Source organism: Vombatus ursinus, unplaced genomic scaffold (assembly GCF_900497805.2).
Source record: "Vombatus ursinus unplaced genomic scaffold, bare-nosed wombat genome assembly UNPS02014768.1, whole genome shotgun sequence".
NCBI lineage: Eukaryota > Metazoa > Chordata > Mammalia > Diprotodontia > Vombatidae > Vombatus > Vombatus ursinus.
The window spans coordinates 17,288,633-17,308,008 of NW_020954546.1; the positions used below are offsets into that span (position 1 = coordinate 17,288,633).

At 45.9% G+C, this 19,376-nt stretch overlaps 1 protein-coding gene across 1 annotated transcript in view; it reads left to right on the forward strand.

The window, feature by feature from the left end:
- Window positions 1–19,376, forward strand: part of AUTS2 (activator of transcription and developmental regulator AUTS2) — a 1,247,769-nt gene that overhangs the window by 1,120,435 nt on the left and 107,958 nt on the right. Inside the window, exon 6 of the mRNA XM_027862320.1 lies at window positions 11,506–11,554. Coding sequence (XP_027718121.1) covers window positions 11,506–11,554 — 49 coding nt within the window. The remainder of the gene's footprint in view (window positions 1–11,505; window positions 11,555–19,376) is intronic.

A 19,376-nucleotide genomic window follows, 5' to 3' on the forward strand; every position in this document is an offset into this window, starting at 1 on the left:
TTTTGGTGTCCCTGTGAAAGGACTTGAGGGTGAAAGCCTGGAAACAAGGTAGGTGACCTGTTAGGCAGCCGTTGGACAGTCCATTGGATGGGTGGTGAGGGCTTGAATTAGGGTGATGACAGTGTAAGCGGAGGGATGGTAGAGACTTTGACCCTCCCTAGAGGCATCGGCCACTACTCCACTGAGGACGACTCCTCCCACGGGCTCATAAACTGATAGAGACTCCCGCTTAACCTGGCTATTAACAGGACATTAATACTTGAGACAGGACCAATGCTTTTCCAGTTTTTGCTTTTGATGTGGTGTTTGCTTGCCGCTTAAATATCTTCAGAAAAAGGCACTGGGCTCATTGCCGCTTACCCAGACATGACTTGGGGTGGTTGATGAGAGAAAAATGCAACCAGTTTTTAACTGGACATGGAATTGACCGTCAGCACTTTTGAGCTGGAAGGGTCCCCCAGTCACAGGCTCTTAGCTCCAGAGCTGGCATCTCACAGATGGAACTGGGGCCCACAGGGGAAGAGACTTATACACTGTCACTTAGGGAAGAGGTAGCATTTGAACCCAGAACTCCAAATCCCAGGCTCTTTCCATTGTATTTCCCCTTCATGTCACCAATGAAGAAGTGAAATTCAAGGTTACGTTCTAGAATAGAACCTAGGGCTCCTGGCTTCTAGTCTACTGCTCTTTTCACTACGAGATACTGTATCTTACGTTTAAATTCAGGGATTTCCACCCTCAACTCCCACTAAGCAACTTCTCCTCCCAAGTTAACTCCAGCCCCAGAAATAGCCCTGACTTGATCCTAAGACTTCTGCTTTTTTTTTTTTTTTTTTTTTTGCAAGCCAAAATACTCTGGCAAGGACAGTTTTATTTTTGTCTCTGCCTCCTCAGTGCCTAATACAATGCCTGGCATGTCGAAGGTGCTTAATAAATGCTTATCAATTGACTGATGGATTGTGGGTTTCATAGCTAATAAGCATACTCATAGGTGAGGTCATCCTTTAGCAGTGTGACTTAAAATTAAATTCAGCAAACATTAAGCACCTACAGTGTTCAAATCTGGCAGTCAATCAAGGTGGGCTGAAGGCATGCATGCATGCATGAATGAACATCATTGGCATAAAATCTTTCAATCAGGGGTCTGAAATCATAAGAAATTGTTTTTTCCAAAGTCATTTTTAGCTTAGTTCTGGTAATTCACAGTACAAATGGAACCTCGAGTCAAGGCTTCCGACTCTAGGAATTTGCCATTTGAGAAGGAGCAAACACGCACACTTAGTTGTTAAACTGCTAACAATGATAACTTAGGATGCAGTTTTGAGACTGGAGAGAAGAGAGGGGGCTCTTAATTTAGCTCCCTCACTGTTTTATTTTCAGCTGGCTTAGTCTGTAAACTTGGCAGAGCTCTTTGGATGTTTCAGAAACACGAAGTATTTTAAACATCTGAGCAATTTCACATTTAAAAGGCAGTCTACTCCCTCTGTTGAGTGGCTGCCTGTCATTATTTTCCCCCCACCAAGGCTTGCTGGACTTAGAGGGAGCTAAGAGGCTCAAATTGTTCCTAAGCAGCCGTGGCTGGAGTTCATTATGTCGGCCCTCCTCGATCTATGGCAACAGAGTAGATGGGTTCCAGCCTAGCTCTCCCTAATCTTCAGATTAAGATTCTAATAAGAGGAAGCTAAAATCCTCATAGACAGGCTATAATGGAGCCTGGTCTTAATCTTTGTACTCAGTGTGTCAATGTCTCATAATCCAAGATGTGGATCACTCAGACCTCTAGATTCTCTTTCTCTCCTTCCCGAAACACATTTTTTTTTTTTTCCGGTAAGGCAATTGGGGTTAAGTGATTTGCCCAAGGTCACACAGCTAGTACGTGTCAAGTGTTTGGTCTGAGGTCAGATTTGAACTCAGGTCCTCCTGACTTCAGGGCCAGTGCTCTATCCACTGTGCCACCTAGCTGCCCCTGACACAATTTTTTTTAACTCCCCTCCCCAATACTTAAAACCCCTTCTGCAGAGGAGAGGTAAGGACAAAAGGAGACTCAATCAGAATAAGCTTTGATGCTTCTCTAAATAGCTTCTTTGGGATTGGGGGATTTTCAATCACTGGTTTTAGAAACTATAGAGAGATATAATATCTTTAGAGACATAGACTGAGGTTTTGTTTTGTTTTTTGTCTTTGAATCTCTAGACCCTAACACAATGCTTGTCATATAGTAGACATTTTATAAATACTTGTCCACTGAATAAATGAGATCATAAATTTAGACCTTAGAGATGGTCTAATCAATGAGTTATGAACCTTGTTTGCATCATGGACACTGTCATGGCAGTCTGGTGAAACCCCTGGACCTCTTCTCAGAATCATGATTTTTCAATGCATCAAATAAAATACAAATTCTATTGAAGATATAGTTATCAAAATATTTTTAGAAACAAGTTCACAGATTTTAGGTTAAGAACTTCTGCTTCTTTGTTATTTGGTTGTTTTAATAGTGTCTGACTCTTTGTGACCTCATTTGGGGTTTCCTTGGCAGAGTTATTGGAGTGGTTTGCCATTTACTTCTCCAACTCATTTTACAGATGAAAAAATTGAAGCAAACAGGGTGAAGTGACTTGCCCAGGGTCACACAGCTAGTAAATGTCTGAGGCAGGACTTGAACACAGGTCTTCCTGACTTGCAAGTTAAATGTCCTATCCATAATACCACCCCAGTTTTTACATTTGAGAAAATGGAAACCCAGAGTGGTTAAATGACTCACCTACAGTCGCATAGATAGCTTTAGAGATGGAGCATTGGTTGAGAAAGGGAAGGGGTCTTTGAGGTAACTAATTCCATCTTCTTATTTTACAATTTAGGAAACTGAGTCCCAGAAGAGTTAAGTGACTAGCATGGAAATCTTCAGGTCATCAATTTTGATATGAAAGGGACCTTTGAAGACGTCTACATCAATACCTTTATTGTATAGTTGAGGAATCAGAGGCCAGAAGAACATGGCTGATTTGTCCAAGATTATTACCCAGAAAGAGATTAAATAACAGAGTTAGGATTTGATCCCAAGTCCTCCAACATTAAATCTAACATTCTCTCCAATGTTCCCACTGCCATGTTAGGGAAAATGTCATTTGTGACTATTGCCATTCTCCCCCACACCTCCACTCCCCACAGCTGCTGGCAGTCAAGAGATCTTGCTGTGTAAATATAGGTGTGCAAGCACGTAAGCATGCATACATGTCTACACTGGCCTCTAGATTTCCTCATAGGCCTAATCCCTGATAATTAGGAATAAAAACTGAATGGGTACCAGGAAAAGCCTCCAAAAGCCGCTGCTTGTGCTGATAGAAACTAGAGGATGAACTGAGTGGTTTGTTTTTGTTTTTGTTTTAATTGGGCATCTAAGTTGACTCATAGGGGTAGGTAGGTGCCTCTTTTACATGAGTCGGGGACCTGGTATGAATTACGGAGAAGAAAAATTGGAAATTCCACCTTGATTGGCGCTTAATCTTAATTTAAGCAGGACAGAAGGAACTCGGATAGCTTGTCTGAGTAGGTAGCTTCATGGGTATTGCACGTTGAACCAACGCTGAAATGGGTTTTCCTTAAATTTCCCCATTTCTCTTTAGCTCTCTTGGGTTCATGGAAGCAGCTATAAAATGTTATTTGTTTCAGCCAGCTTGAGAGGACCCCCTTGGCTTTTCCTTGTGACGTTTATCAGCCAACAAGCATCTATTAAGTTCTTTCTGTGTGCCAGGTAGTGTGCATTAAGTTCTGGGGATTCCAGGAGAGGTAAAAACAACCCCTGCCCTCCAGGAGCTTACAATCTAATGGATACAACATGCAAACAGCTACGTACAGAAAAAGATAGGCAAGAGAAGCCAGAGAAACAGATAATCAAATAAGATAGAGACAGGGTGAATTGGAGATAATCAGTAGAAGAAAGGTACTGGCATGGAGGGTACTGCTGTTAGCCGATGGAAGAACTAGCCTCTCATTTGCATACTGGTCCGACTTTTCCAGGAGAGGTGATGGTAGAGAAATATTGTCCACACTAGAGAATCAGGCCCCTCCACCACCCCCACCACTACCATCATCATCACCACCACCTTCCCAAGCTCTGGTTTTCTTTGCTCTCCTTCCCCCCCCCCCCAAGGCATTACCAATTGCCTTAAAATTGGGAGGGGAAGGTTTTTTGGAGTAATGTGATTTTTTGGCAAGAAACTCTCAAATCCAAATGATTTTTTTTATTTTTTTATTTAATTTTATTATTATTATTTTATTTAATTTTTATTTAAATGCTAAAAAAAAAGATAGGGCCCCTCTTTCCCCCACCCCCCTCCAAAAAAATTGATTCTATGAATTAAGTTGCGTTGAGCTCCCTTCAAAAAGCTTAGGAATCCCTGCTATAGTCCCGGCTCTATCCATGCATGCGGCTTATATGTGGCATACTGTATCTTCCTCTGCCCCGGTCCCTCTCCTCTCCTCCCCTGGCGTTTGATCTGACGTCTTATGTGTGCTGTATAACAAAGGTAGCAGTGGAGTGGAAAATCAGGAGCTGTACACTCTTTACTCATGGGGTACTTGAACCCTTCAGACCGAACATCCAGCCGACTCTACAAATGCTTTTATTAATATAGTTCTGACTATTACTGGCTCCTGACTGCTTGGTGTTGGAGTAGAGCAACAGTGCTAATACAGGCAGGAGGCAACCGTCATTCCCCTGCTCCTCCCTCCCCGCAGGTGCAGATGCTAAGCCCGAGCCTCCCCTCCCCCACCCGGCCTGTCTGGGACTCCCCAGTCCTTCCAGGAACTGCTCCTAACCCCAGTGCGGCACTTCCCTTTTCAGGGGCTCTTGTGGTGTGGAAAGAACCAAGTCTGCTCCCTGCAGGGAAGTAAAACAAAGACCCGATGGAGAAGTGGGGATAAAAGGGTGAAAGGAAGCTGGGCAGGCTTGGACGTTCTACCCCGGGGCTGTCAGGGACACAGCCCCCGGCCCGTCTGCATACTTTCAGCAAACATTTGTGCAACACCTTCTTGCAGTCTGCAAAGGCCTACAGAGATGCATAAAAGAATCAGACCAGGGTGGGGGTCAGGAGTGCCTCTCAGGGCTCAAACAGGACGACTTTGCAGCTCTTCCCTCCCCGTCCCCCGGGCCTGGGTTCGCAGCCAAGCCGAGACGTCAGGGGCTGCGAGCTTTCTGCTGAGATAGGGGACTGTGGGCGTTGGAGGGGTGTGCGTCGGGTGAAGAGGATCGGTTATAGGCCAGTTGACATCCCTGACATGACAGCCGATTGGGTTTCTTTCACTGAGATAGAATGATCAGGTTGAGGTCTGGGCTGCGTGTCCCAGGAGGAGAAAGGGAGATCTCGGTCCCAGCACAACCTGCTCTGATGGAGCAGCAGGCGGCGGCGGCGGCTTGCCAGGGGAAACCTCGGAGCTCTCTCGTGGCCGGCGTGGAGGGCTGAGGAATGCTTCCGAGAGAGGCAATGGATGAACGAGGAAGTACGAGCAGCGCCCGCTCTAGCCGCTCCGCTTCGGATCCCAGCATGGCCTCGCAGCCTTATGTGCCGCGCTGTGAGCACCAGGGACGATGTGGAGTTTAGAAAGAAGCCAATGTTCGTCGCCAAGCGCGAGGTGGGCTCCCTGTGGTCCGCTGGGCGCCCCCGTACTGCACAGCCCAGGAGCAGAGCAGGGACCAAGCCTTGGCCCGAGCCGGGGCCCCGGGGCTGCGAGGGGCGTGCGCCCCGGGAGCGCAGCGCAGCGCCGCACTCGGCCAGGGACCGGGACAGCACGGCTGAGCGCAGCGCGCCCGAGCCCGGCGGGCGCAGGGACTGCGGGGGGAGAGGCGAGGCCAGGAGACAGGAGGAGTGGCGGGGCGGGGCGGGGAGAAGCGGCGAGGAGGCGGAGGCGGAGGCGGTGGCAGAGGAGGAGGAGGAGGAGGAGGAGGAGGAGGAGGAGGGGCAGCCTCGGCGGCGGCTCGGGCTCCGGCGCTGGCACTGCCCCTGGATCGGAAGTCGCTCTCCAAGCTGCATAGAGGAGCTGAATGAGGCGCGTCTCCACGAAGCCCGGAGACACAGGGAGCCCGGTGCGGAGAGAAGCGGATCGTCGCCGCTGCGCCTCGCTCCGTCCTCGGGCCAGCCGTCGGGTCGGAGAGGAAGGGGCGGCCGCCCCTCGTGCAGCTGCGGCGCCCGGCCTCCCGGGCGGCGGCGCCTGCGAGCGCAGCGTAGCGGAGGCGACCTTTCGGCGGCGCCGGCTGCCAATGGAGTTCACTTAAGATGTGACAGCGCGGGAGGAGAAAGGCGCCGGGGAGTGAGAGAGGCAAAGCCTCGGCCAACCTCACAGCCGACCCCAGCCCGTGCTCCGAGCCGGTCCGCCACCCCGAAGGGAGCTGGGACTCTTTGTACAGCCGGGCCGCCCCGGGAGGAGTCGGGGAGCCAGCCCCCCGGCAGCATCAGCTGCGGCGGCTGCCACCCGAGTGGTCTGGGGGCGCGGCGGCCGCCTGGAGGAGGAGCCGGAGGAGCCGCCGCCGCCGCCTCCTCTGCCTCTGCCTCTGCCACAGGCACAGCCCCGGCGCGCTCTCCTCTCCTCTCCTCTCCTCTCCTCTCCTCTCCTCTCCTCTCCCTTCACTCCCTCCCTCCCTCCCTCAGTCTGCACATGGTCTCCTTTGTCCTGTCGCCGCCGCCTCTCTCTTAGCTCCCGTGCGCGGTGGCGGCGGCGCTTTCCGCGCGCGCACACACTCACTCTCGCGCGCACACACACACACACACACTCGAGCAGTCGCCCCCCCCTTTTATTTTTTGCTCCTTCTTGGAAACCTTCGTGCGGAAGAAGCGGGGCGTCGTAGGGCTGGGGAGCCGAGTTGGGCAACCGAGGAGACGAGGTGCGTGCGGGCGCCCGCTGGCCGACGGACCCAGCAGCACCCCGCGGATGGTTGGGTGGCTAGGTTTGCGAGTGGCTTTTACCAAAGCTCGTCACCAGAGGAGAAGAATTGCCCTCGTCCGGAGAGGATCTTAGCCTGGAAAGATTCGCTTTGAGACTTTCATCAGCCAAGGACGAATCGTCTCCGAGCAGCCCAGGCAGAGTTGGGGTCACTTGCTACGTGTGTTTTGGGGGGGGGGGCTTTCTTTTTCCCCTCTCTTCGTTCGCCTTCTCCCGCTCCCCTCAAACCCGACTCTTCTTACCCCTGGGAGATTTGGAAGCAAACCATGAACTTGGGGCTGTCGGGGCCCCCAGCGGAATCCTTGGCGACCAGGTAATGAAAATCCCTCTGGAGTCTCCTTTTCTACCCCATCCCTCCGGGCCCAGAGCTTTGAGACACCCGGGAGGATCGGGAGAGGAACCTGCCCTCTTCTCCCTCTGTACCTGCCTGCCTCCTTGCCTCCCTTCTCTTCCTGTCGGGCTTCCTGGGCAGTACGGTGGTCCCGAGAAGGCTCGGAGAGCGCACGGGGAGGCCGAGCTCCCCATTCTCCCTCCCCGGGGCAGTGTGGGTGTGCTCGCGGAGACAAGGACTGCTATTGCGGGCCGACTGTGGAGCCGGGGGAGCCGCCTCACTCTCCCCTCGCTCAGCTCAGCCTGGCCTGGGGGTTTTTTATTGTCTTTTGCTGGGTGGGTAGGGGCGGTGGTTGAGAGTCCCCGGGTCCTGGGCTCACTGCGTCGACGCTAGTCTTTCTCCCCAGCTCCACTGGCTCGCTTCGCTGGCTGCCACCATCATCCTTCCTTCCCAGGCGGCTGGATTTGCAGACAACCAGCCAGCCGGCCTGCCTTTGTACTTCTCTTTCTTTTAGAGGCGAGCTCGGGTGCCTGGGGCGAATGGGGGGTGGGGGCGCCAGAGCTTGGGTGTCGGAGAGGAGGAACTGGGGGCTTACTTTAAGGTAGAACTGGCCTTTGAACTCTGTTAAAGCGGGGTGGGGGGGAGGCTTCAGGATCCTCCCAGTCATCGCACCTACAGCAAGCAGATGAAGGGAGGGAGACTGGAACTTTGCTAGGGGAAGGGGGAGAGCGCCCTCCCATCTGTCCACACCAGGCTGTCTCCCAACCCCTTGTCCCATGCCCACATCTCCTTCCCAAAGTGCCCTCGCAGAGATCCTCGGCAAGGTTTCCAACGCCTGGGACGGGAGGAGTAGGTAGTTCGGTCTTTGGGAAAGAAAAGGGAACGGACTTGGAAGGTTTGGTTTCTCTGTTCCCTTTTTCTCTCCATTTCCATGTTGCCTAAGGCCTTAGATGCAGCTGTGTTGAGCTCAGATGTCTCAGCCCCTTCTTTCCCGACCCGGGCAAGCCGGGACCAGTTTTTGGACTTGGGGCGCTCCAGCCCTCCCTTCCCGCCGGACTTGGCAAACAAAGTTCGCTCCCCTCAAAACAGGGGTCAAGAAAATAGCGCAAAGCACGATCGAGAGACCCATCCCCAAAGGTAGTGAAGTGAAAGAAAAACTTTGGAATGAAATTGGGCTTTGCCTGAATTAGTTCCTGAGTTCGAGGCAAGAATTTTCTTTGCCTCGCTAGAATTCCCTTCCAGTTCGTAAGTGCGGGGTTGTTGGAGATAGAATGCCTGGAGTGGAAATCCTGCCCCGGCTAAGGAAGTTCTGTCTTGTTCCCGTATTCACTGCTAAGGGCCCAAGACTTGTACGTTTTCCCGTGGAGTCTCTGGGTGTTCTCTGTCTTTATTTCAGTCCTATTCACTTTTCCTTAAGAGCAAACACATGGTTTTGCGTTTAAAAACAGGCCAAAAAAAAAAATCTGCACAGAGAGAGAGAGAGAGAGAGAGATTAAACCCATCAGCTGTAAATGCAGCGACTTCACTGGGTCCCTCTCCAAAGACCAGCCGTAGGAAGATGAACTGACGGGTCACCAAAATGTAGACGTCTTTAATTTCGAATGCATCATTAGGCAGACCCGAGTTTAAGAAATCCAGTGAAAGAAAGCAAGATTCCTCTATCCCTGAGCCTTCCTGGAAAGGGTGCTGCAGCCTGTTAATTCTCAGTGAAGTGTCTCAGCATTAGTTGAGTGAGATAAAGCCAAAAGAAAAATCGGTTCAGAAAGTGGGGGTGGGAGTGGGGGGTGAGGGGAAGATGCAGACTTTTCCTTAAGGGAAGATGGGGAAGAGGGGAGAAAAAATCAAGGCCCACGAAACCAAATAATTCCTAAAGTTTTCTGAAGATGCAGTGAGAATTAATTATATTTAGCTTTCCTCCTGTTTGGGAAACAAACAAAAAAACCCAACCCGTTCTTAGAGAAACAGCTGTGTTGTTGTTTTTAAGGTTGTTGGGTTCCTTCGGAGCCTTAAACGACTGGATGACAGAGAAAATCCCCCAACAGATTCGAGAACCGAAATCAAATCATTGCCTTCCTTCCTGTTATTGATTGATTTGGAGAACTCTTATGGGGACCAGAACTGGGAGGTTTTAGGCGTTTTGTGCTTAACCTGCCCCAACAGGAAAGCTAAAAATGCCTTTTTTTGCTTCGTGTGTAGAAAATGTTTCCTTTAAGCCTCTATAACAGTCCTTGTAAAATTATTTCTGTAACAATTTAATATTGGTACTTTAAAAATCACAGCCTTAATTTAGGCATAATATTCATTGTAAGGGTAGGGAATCCCACATTTTCTCAGGTCATTTTTATTTAACTAGAACAAACACCAAAAAGTCATTGTCTCTTTTTCCTCCATTAAAAAAAAATATTTTGACTTTGTTTTGACAGCGGATTGTTGGGAGTGGGGGGCATTCAGTTGTCATGAATTTCATGGATTGGAGCTGAAAAGATAGAATAACTAAGTGAATTCTGATGTAACAAGGACCTTAGGTTGCGGGGTAGATACTAAGTTTCCAGAAACCTTGCTTTAGGTATTTAATTTCTGTTACATCATTCCTTTAAGTTAAAATGTTTTCTGGCCAGCATCATATTTATTTTAATCATTTCAGGTGATCATTTTTGAGTGGCTTCCTTCCCCCTTCTCTCCCCATAGCCACCTTTTTTTTCCCCTGGTTGGTTGGTTGGTTCTTATTAGGAAGAGCAAAGACATAGCCTGGATTTCAATCTGATTGTGTTTTTATAAGGCATTTCAGTTTGCAAGAATAATCTTAGCCTATTTTTAATAAATTCATACAAGATGTATCAAGTAAAAAATCAATCTGATACTATGAGGGAAAATAATGGCTCTTCGTTAATTATTAAGAACATTAAAAAATGTTTCATGTTCACTGGATCATAAGTGAATGAACATTATTTATATACATATATATATATTTGCATAATCCTTGGGAATATTGCCCAAGATATATTTCTCCTGCAGAGGCAAATTGATCATCCTACGCTTCATAAAATAAAGGGGTTTTCAGTTCTTTTAGTGTGGACACAACAACAAAGTAAAATGGTAATGAATCAAAAAGGAAAAATGGTCACCAAAAAAAAAAAAACCAAACATGGCTGGCTGCTATTAATTCAAAAATCCACCATGTGCTATATAGTTCTGCCTCTACATTTATCCAACATTCTATTCATCATTTTTGATAATAACTATATTTATATATATAAAGTTTTTTTTTCCTTTTGGGAAATTATTCCCTCAAAAAGGATGGTTTGGCAAGCAACAAACCTAACCACCATCATTTCTTACTTTAACCATAAGCTAGGTGTTTTTGAGTTTGTTTTTAATTCAGTGTTTAAGATTTCAAAAAAATTCTTTTGGAATTTTCAGAGCCGTACAAATAGGTAGTTCTGAAAGAAGAGCCACAGTATTTTTTTTTTTTATTGCTCGTGTTTTATTTCTTGAAATAAAAGCATGTGTATGATGAAATTATCCTTTGAGGAATGATCATAGCCAGTTAGAGAGCTTTTTTCGCCTATTTCTAAACTGCTTTGATAATCAGTAAGCATGATCTTTAGGAAATAGGCAAAGAAAAAATGACAGAAAGCTGTAGAGTGGAAGGATATTTATGCAGGTTAAGATGTATCTGATTTGGGAGACCAAGGTCAAACTGGCTAATGTATAGGGGAAGGGAGGTTGTTTATGGGAGAGAATTTTAAAAAAAAATAGATTTGTATGAGAATTGGCCTGCTTTCTAGGATGAAAAGCCAAACTTTGAATAATAAGCATCCTGGTTTCATGAAAGAAAATCGAAAAAAAATAGATGAGCCCCCCCCCAATTCATAATGTAGCTAGAAAGAAGTGTTTTAAAATAATAGCCTGTCAGTTAAATCACAAAATCATTGTGTGACTAAATTGAATGACTTTAGAGTATAGAAATAGGTTTTGTACTGATAATATGTCGAATCAGGACACATTTTTATTTTATATTTTTTTGATTTCCCCCCCCCCCAAGTAAAGAACTGCACTGCGTAGTTCATACTTATGGTCAGATAGCACCACCTTATGGATGACTTTGTGGAACTGCAGCCTTCCATTTTTTTTCTTGGCCCCCGGGGTAACTTGCCTAGATTTCTTTGAAAATATATTGATAATACAAATTGATAATACAAAATATTTTCTTTTTTCTTCTTCTTGTCTTTCAGGTTTCTGATGCCAGCTCGGAGAAACTTTTCAACACTACTATAAACAAAGGTAGGACTGGTTTACTACATGGCCTTTTGAATAATTCAGTCTGTGCTCATCGTTGGCTTCCGTTGTGGACCACGCTTAACTCTTTTACCTGTCTAGTTGGGACTTCGTTGCTTTTGTTATTTTGCTGCCTTTTCTCTGAGGAAGAAGGGGAAAAAAAGGGAGGAAGGAGGATGATTTTTTAAGTAATCCTTAGCCTCTGAGACAAATATCGATACAAGAAATCCCTCCCTACCTCCGTCTAATTCAGATGAGTTTGGCTTAAATGACAGTAAGATGGCTGTGATGGTGAATGATGGTCCTAAGGACTCCTTAACTTCCCTGTTATTTATCAGTGGATAGAGAATCCTAAGTAACCAGTTTGTACCCCTGACTGTAATAACCACCAGATGTTTTGAGTATTTCACTGGAGTAATGGTCATAAACTCTGCCTTCTTGTGCTATGTGCTTTTGGTAAAGTTAATAAGTAATAGATAGGGTGAAATTGAAATATGCACTGTCCCATTAATTTCTCCCAAAAAGCAATAGATAGTGAGAGCTCCTAATAGATATAACAGTGCATTAACAGAAAACTAGTCCTAAATCACCACCGATAGACTTCTCTCTGCAAGCAGCATTGTTGGAAAGGATGTGTTTTAGGGGAGGGAGGTGCCCCCCCCAAGCTCCAGACTGTAGAGGTGTGTAATTTGGAAGGTTTAAATTATGGAAAATCTATTCCCCCCCCACCTTTTTGTCCTTTGCGTTGCCTGGTTTATATAGTCAGTTTTGCATGGTAATTGCTTAGTTAAGATGGTGTGCTTTCCTCTTTCCTTTCCCCATGTCTTAAATGTGCAGTTTCTTAGCAGTACTGGAACCTATCTGAGTCGAAGTAGTCTTAATAAATTGAAATTTGAACCTCTTCTGCATTATATAGTTGTCTGGGCTCATATTTTCGCCTGGCAATTCATCGGCTCCGGCTGTAACCGCAGCTATTTTGAGCATCCCAGATTATGTTAGAATTTGGACCGAATGGAATTTTAAATAGTACATTATTTTTAGGGTTCCCAGAAGGTGCGCCTGCTTACTTCCACTGCGATTGCTGGCGCTCCCAGGATGACTTGGGATGCATATTGAATTTTATCTTTTTATTGCATAATGGAGGAGTATTCGCGTTTTATGTTTCATCATATTTTTTGATGGACTGAAAAGTTTGTATAAATTTGTTATCCATAATCCTAAAAGCCAAATAAAGGAGAAGAGACGGGTAATTCATGGGCCTGCCGAGCTCATTCATAGGCAGAAATGTGTAATTGTTTATTGCGGATTTTGAAGAGGAAGGAGTGTTTGCCTGGTACTAATAGGGCCATGTGAGAAAACAGAATTTGTTTCTTTTTCCCATAGTGTAGGTTGGGGGAAGGGGTGGGGGAGAGTTGGTCACTAAAAAGAGTCCCTGGGCCTCCCCCACCCAAAAGTGACTGTATCTTTATTTTGCTAATTTTGGGGGGGAGGGGAAGCTGTGGAATGTGTCTCCCCCTCTTTTGGGCCAGAGCCAGAAAGAAAGGGTTGGGGGCTGAGTGAATCAGCATTCTAAGCTGAATGCCTGTAACCAGGGTTGAAGGGGGTGAGTGATTGATGAAGGGGGGGTGGAGGGAGGGCCCCCAGGCTGTGCTCCTTCCCTTTAGCTGTTTTTTTCCCCTTTCCTCTTTCCTTTTTCCGAATCCAACATTTCCCACATTTTTATTTTTGTTTACTTACAGAGTTTGATTTGTGGCATCTATTTGGTTGTGAATGGCCCTCCCCTGACAGGGGCCTTTCTTCTTAGCTGCTGTTCTTGGGGTGATTTAGTTCCCTTGAAAGGATTAGGGTTTCTTTGTGCGGCCTAAAATCAACACGGGCTTTTTTCTAAGCTTTGCTTGGGAAACCATACACAAATAAGCTTTTTAGTTGATGGCAGATTATTCCTTTGCCCCTGATTTCCATCCAAATGGCGTCTTTCTTTTCTCCTCCCTAGTTTCCCCTTAATGCCATATGCTAATTCCTGTTGGGGACTGAATGACAAGGGACAGAATCAATGCAAATCCAGGTGCTGCCTGGAGGCTGGCTGGTACCCACCCCCCACCCCCATCCCCCACCCCCATCCCCCCTTGGGAGAGGGAGATTAAAGTGAGTGTTGGGGGTGGGGGTGGGGAGAGAAGCACCAGGGACAGTTTTGTTAAGGGGATTAGTATTCAAACTGCTAAATTTCGAGAAAACAACTTGAGAAAAAGTGATCCATTGTGTGTCGGGAGAATATCAGTAATTGCCTGTAGACAGGTGCAGGGGTTCTCATTACGGGCTGGTGCTTCTGGGTCTGTTTTTACTCTGGGATGGCGGGGGTGTCGGCTGCCTGGCTGACAAGACCATCAAGGAACTGTCAATGTGATGCCTGTGTCAAGTTCAAATTCCCCAGGAAAGCCAAAGGCCCCCTACCCGTTTGAAAGCCAGGTCTCCTGTCCTTGCCTGGTGTTCTCCGCCAACAGCAATAAGCAGCCGGGGAGACCTTAAAAAGGGGCAGATTTCCACCAGGTAACAGGGCTAGGAGCACTTCACAGTCTTAGCTTAACAAGGGCGTCAGGGAAAGCTGACAAGTGTAAGTCCTTCCCTCCCTTTCCTTCCCCCTTCCCTTCCAGATGTTTAAAGCTACATATCACCTCTCCCTCTTGGGGGTCTGACAGTTTCTAGCCTAAGAGTATCATGGCATTAAGCTGCCGGTGAGATTAAGCTGCTGAGACTGGTGGCTGGTAGATTTGGTCCATAAAATTTCACCATGGGAGACCAGGGCTAATCTCATAGCCTGGTGATAGCTGGGGTAGATGGAAGCTTTTGATGTTGGGCTCGGGAAGTCTGGAGGATGGAGCTCTAGGCAGGCAGACCGATAGATGGATAGATAGATGGGAGGCCTGCCCTGTTCAGGTCTCACGCTGTTTGAGCAATCATTTAACCTCATTGGCTCTGGGGTTTTTTCCACCTTTGGTAATACCACCTAGGGTCTTGTTTCCCCAGTGACCATCCAGTGATAAGAAGACAGTTAATTTAGAATAAGAAAGATTGGTGGAGAAGGTCTGTATCTTGGTTTGTCTGCCGTACATCAACTCCGCCTCTAGCTACTTGCTGTGGGCCAGGAAAAATTTCTGGTAGGCCAGTGGCTAGACATGTTATCTTATTTTTATTTTTCTTACAGTGTAAAGACTTTTCAGTCTTGTGGGAAGTCTGAGCGAGTAAAGTTTTTGCTGTGAGCTTCTTTTGAACAGGGACTAGTTTTTATTTTATTTCATTTCATTTTTTGGCTGTTCTTTGTATCCTTGGCTCTTAGCACAGTGACTGACTTAGTTTTAGGATATCTCTGTCTTTGTAGAAGAGTTCATTACAAATATTCCCCTTCTTTCAGTACCATATCCATATAAACAACAATAACAGTAATCTGAATCTATACTGAGTATTTTTCCTTCTAGAGCTCCACCCTGAATTCTACAAGCACTAGTAAGCGCTTAAGCCTGGGGCAGGTTCAGTGCTGAGCACCAGAGATACAAGGAAAGGCAAAAGGATATTGCTAGCCTCAAGGAGTTTACATTCTGATGGGGAAGGCTGTAAGTAACTAGGTATTACTAGATTTCTGTGTAGACAGAAGGTCAGCTGAGAAGAGAAGACACTAGCAGATGTGGGGACCTGGAAAGGCCTTCTGGAATATAGGTTAGGTTTTGAATTGAATCTTGAAGAAGGTCAGAGGAGATGAGGGGGCAGAGCACATTCCAGGTGTGGGGAATGGGTGGGTTCCTGCCAAGGCCGGGAGGTAGCAGATGGAGTGTTGTGTTTAAGGAGCTACAGGTATGTCAATGTTGATGGAGGATGGAATGTGTGGAGAAGAGTGACATATGTTAGAGGCCTAGAAAAGTGAGAAGGGATTAGCCAGGCTGGGAAGAGCTTCACCTGCCGAGGGAAGGGGTTTATATTTGGTCCTGAAGTAATAGGGAGCCATTGAATTTCTAAGGTAACAGAGTGAGATCTAAAACAGAAAATGTAATGTCCTAAATGCAAAATTTTGGTCTACTGTCACTCAAAACAAAGTTTTTCTTTTAACAGGGTCATAATTGTGCCATTAATCTTTATGTGTTTAACTGGTTTTGGGGACATTGAGGTCAATGTTAGGAATCTTTCTGTCGTAGTGATTCAATCATTTGCCAAAGATATAATTAATTTTCCCGGGGAGACAGGCTGAGACTGATACGTCCTCACTTTGGTGGTTGGTTAAGGACAAAAAACTGATTCTCTGCTCCGTAGTATCCTGAAATGTTCTGGGTATTTCTTCTTAACTTAGGAATCCTCCTCAGTTGGCTTTTCTCCTCACAGAATTGAATCCCCATAGGGCTTCCTGCTCCACACATCTTCACAATACACATCATCTTTCCTAAGTCCTAAATGGGAAAACGAGTAAGTGCGGTGAATGTGGTTTGTCTGGGCTGTCTAGAACCTGCCCAAGGTATCTACTCGCTGTGTGACCCCTGGGGAAGACCCTTAATTTCTTTGCGCCAAAATTTTCTCATCTGTAAAATGAGGTGGTTGGACCCTAAGGTTCCCTCCTGGCTCTGAATTTGTGGTCTGTGATTCCTTGAGAAACTCTCCTTGAAGTAATAATACCAATAATAATATCTGTTATTTTTATGAAAGTGCTATGAACCTTGCAAAACCCCCATACATTCATTATCTGATTTGGTTCCCAGTAGCCCTGGAAGGCAAATAAGATAGAAGATAGAGAACTATTTCCTACGGTGCTGTTTTAAAAAAACAAAACATAGCTCTTTGCCTGGCAGCTGAGGAGAGGGATAGAGGTAAGAAAAAGTGGGGGTCAGGGAGATGACCAGGAGAAGAAAAAAAGCTGTAGCTCACTCTTCTTGCCTAAGTCCATCCCATTCTAGGAGCCTCTGGGACAAGGCCTGTCTTCCATAATCAAGATAGACAGACAGGAAGTACTGACTACTATCTGTTGCATCTTTGTGTCTGGGCCTTTGTGATACCAGTCTGTCCCCCCCCCCACTCCCACCTCCGTTGAAATTTGCATGTGAAATATGCAACCGAGGATGCCCTTGGCCAGTTGTTAGAGATTTGTCTGTCCCAGGTAGCCCACAATTCTGGTTCTGTCTCTACCAAAGTAATGAGTCTGGTCAAAGAGACAGCTAGGTGGTGCAGTAGATAGCTCACTGGGCCTGGAGGACCTGAGTTTAAATCCAGCCTCAGACACTTACTAGCTTAGGACCCTGGGCAAGTCACTTAACCCTGTTTGTCTCTGTTTCCTCATCTGTACCATGGGGATAATAATAGGACCCACCTCCTCGGGTTATTGTGTAGATAAAATGAGATATTATTTGTAAAGCGCTTAATTAGCATAGTGCCTAGCACGTAGTAGGCACTATATAAATGTTGGTTATTATTGTTAGCTATTAAAGTTGAATTTTACTTGAAAATCACAGATGGAAGAACTAGGTCAAACCTTTGTCTCCTCTAGCCAGGACCTCTTTTACTTTCTGGAAGCCCACCACACATACCCCCTCCAGATCTAAAGGGGCCTTGATTTTTCTAATGGTTTCACTGGCATGCGAATCTAATCTAAATCAACCTCTACCTGTCAGTTGGAGGCTTCCTCACAAGGTGTTTGTGGAAAAAGAAGATAGGAGGTGTTGGCAAATGAGGGGCTTGTGGGAATCCCACCACAGCCAGCTCTGAGCTGACCCCAATCTCTGCCTCAGTTTTCTTATCTGTTAGATGACCTATCATTGAAAGGAGGAGAGAGGGGGCTGCCTCGAAGGTCACTTTCTGCTCTAAAAATCTACAATGTAGGAGGCCAACGTGGCTTTCCCTAGACCCTCCCATGGGGCTTGGCTGAACAGAGTCCCTGACAGGCAGGCTTCTGTGGTAGGGTTTGAGGGCTTCATGTAGATTAATGGGTTTGCGCTTAAATTGGCCAGTCATTTTGGACTCTTCAGGCAGCACATTACTTAGAGGGGAAAACAAAACAGAACAGAACAAAAAAACTTGTCTAAAAAATTGTGACCTGAAGAGAGAGAGAGAGAGAGAGAGAGGAGAGCATTTATTAAACACTTACTGTGTGCCAAGCACTGTTCTAAATCTAGAAAGTGAGTCAGAGTCTGGTCACTAAACACAACATTCATTTTGATGGCAACCTGTCATGGCGGATAGAGGGCTGTCCTTTAAGTCACAGGCTCAGGACTTGCCTCTGACCCATGCAGTCACTTAACCTCTCTTTGCCCCAGACAACTTTCTTAGATTATAAACTGTGAGGTGGGTTCTGATCCACCTTGGGAAGAGGGAGCCTGCTCCCTAGAATCTCCCAACAGTAATGAAATCATCGGTCCAGTCAACAAAATAAATACAGGTAGTATCAGCTCATTACCTTTAATCAGGCAAAAGGCTTTTTGGTGTAGCATTTCTCTGGTTTTCTCCTATGTGTTTTCTGAACCCCGCCCCCGGACAAAGGACTTAAGAGGATGGAGGAGAGCTGCCAAGATGGTATTTCTTTTAGAGGCCATAGACTCTGTTTTGAGGAAGAAGTCTTCAGACCTAGTCCAGTAGTTTTTTTGGAGAAGAGAAAATTTAATCATGGAAGTGGATGTAGAGATAGATGTAGGATATTCAATCTTAGGAAGAGAAAGTGGGGGAGAAGGGTACATACAATTGTCTTGTGTAGGTAGGATGGTTTTTAATTTGTTCCCTGTACTTCTGTAGGATTTTGTCATAATGAGAACATTGCTAGAAATCATATTCCCTTTTATACAAGAGGGCACAGGGTCATCATAGATACACTACAATAAGGGGTCTCAGACACCATCAAGTTCAACTCTTCTCATCTTACAAAAAATCCTAGATCCAGAGCTGGAGGGGACCTCTGACATGGCGCCATCTTATCTGATGGAATAGAAGCAGCTTGGTACCTAGAAAGAGAACAGGATTTAGAAGACTTGATTTTGAATCTCAGCCTTGCTACTTGGTGCCGGTGTGGTCTTGAACAAGTCACTTCCTTTCTCTGGGCCTCAGTTTCCCCATCTATAAAATGAGGGAGTTGGACTAAATCAGTAGTCTTAGTAATATTAAGTTCTTTGAGGGTAGGAACTATGGCATTTGATATTTTGGTATCCCCAGGGTCAAATACAATGAATGCCTTGCCCAGAGGAAGTGCTTTATAAATCGTTATTAAATTAGATGGACCCATGTTTTGGAGTAGGATGGGGTGGGTACACTGTGGGTGAAACTTCTAAATAAAAAAAGAAGAAGTAGAGACTAAGAACCCCCCACCCCGAGCCCCCATCCCATGGCCAAATAACACTGTGTAAAAGGGTTGTCTGATAAGAAACTGCTTTTAAAAGAAATTCTGCTTAGTATATCTACCTATTTATGTATGTATTGCTTCGACAATAGAAAGTAAACTCCTAGAGCAGGATTATTCATTTTCTGTCTTTACATTCCTAGAGGAGCCTAGCACTTAGTAGATATTTAATAAGCACTTGTGAATTGACTGATGATGTTAGAAGCTATGCATTCTCATTTCTTCTGGGTCTCTTTGATTTTTTTTCTTTTTGTATTGGCCTTTTGGTGTGAAGCCCTTTGAACACTTCTATTGAAGATTTTTTTTTTTTTGGCAACCCCACACCAGTGTGCCCAGCTCCAATCTTCACAAACATATACATATATATATATGTGTGTGTGTGTGTGTGTGTGTATATATATATATACACACACATATATATATATATATTTTTTTTTGCACATTTTGTCCCATGTATGAGTTTAGTTGATT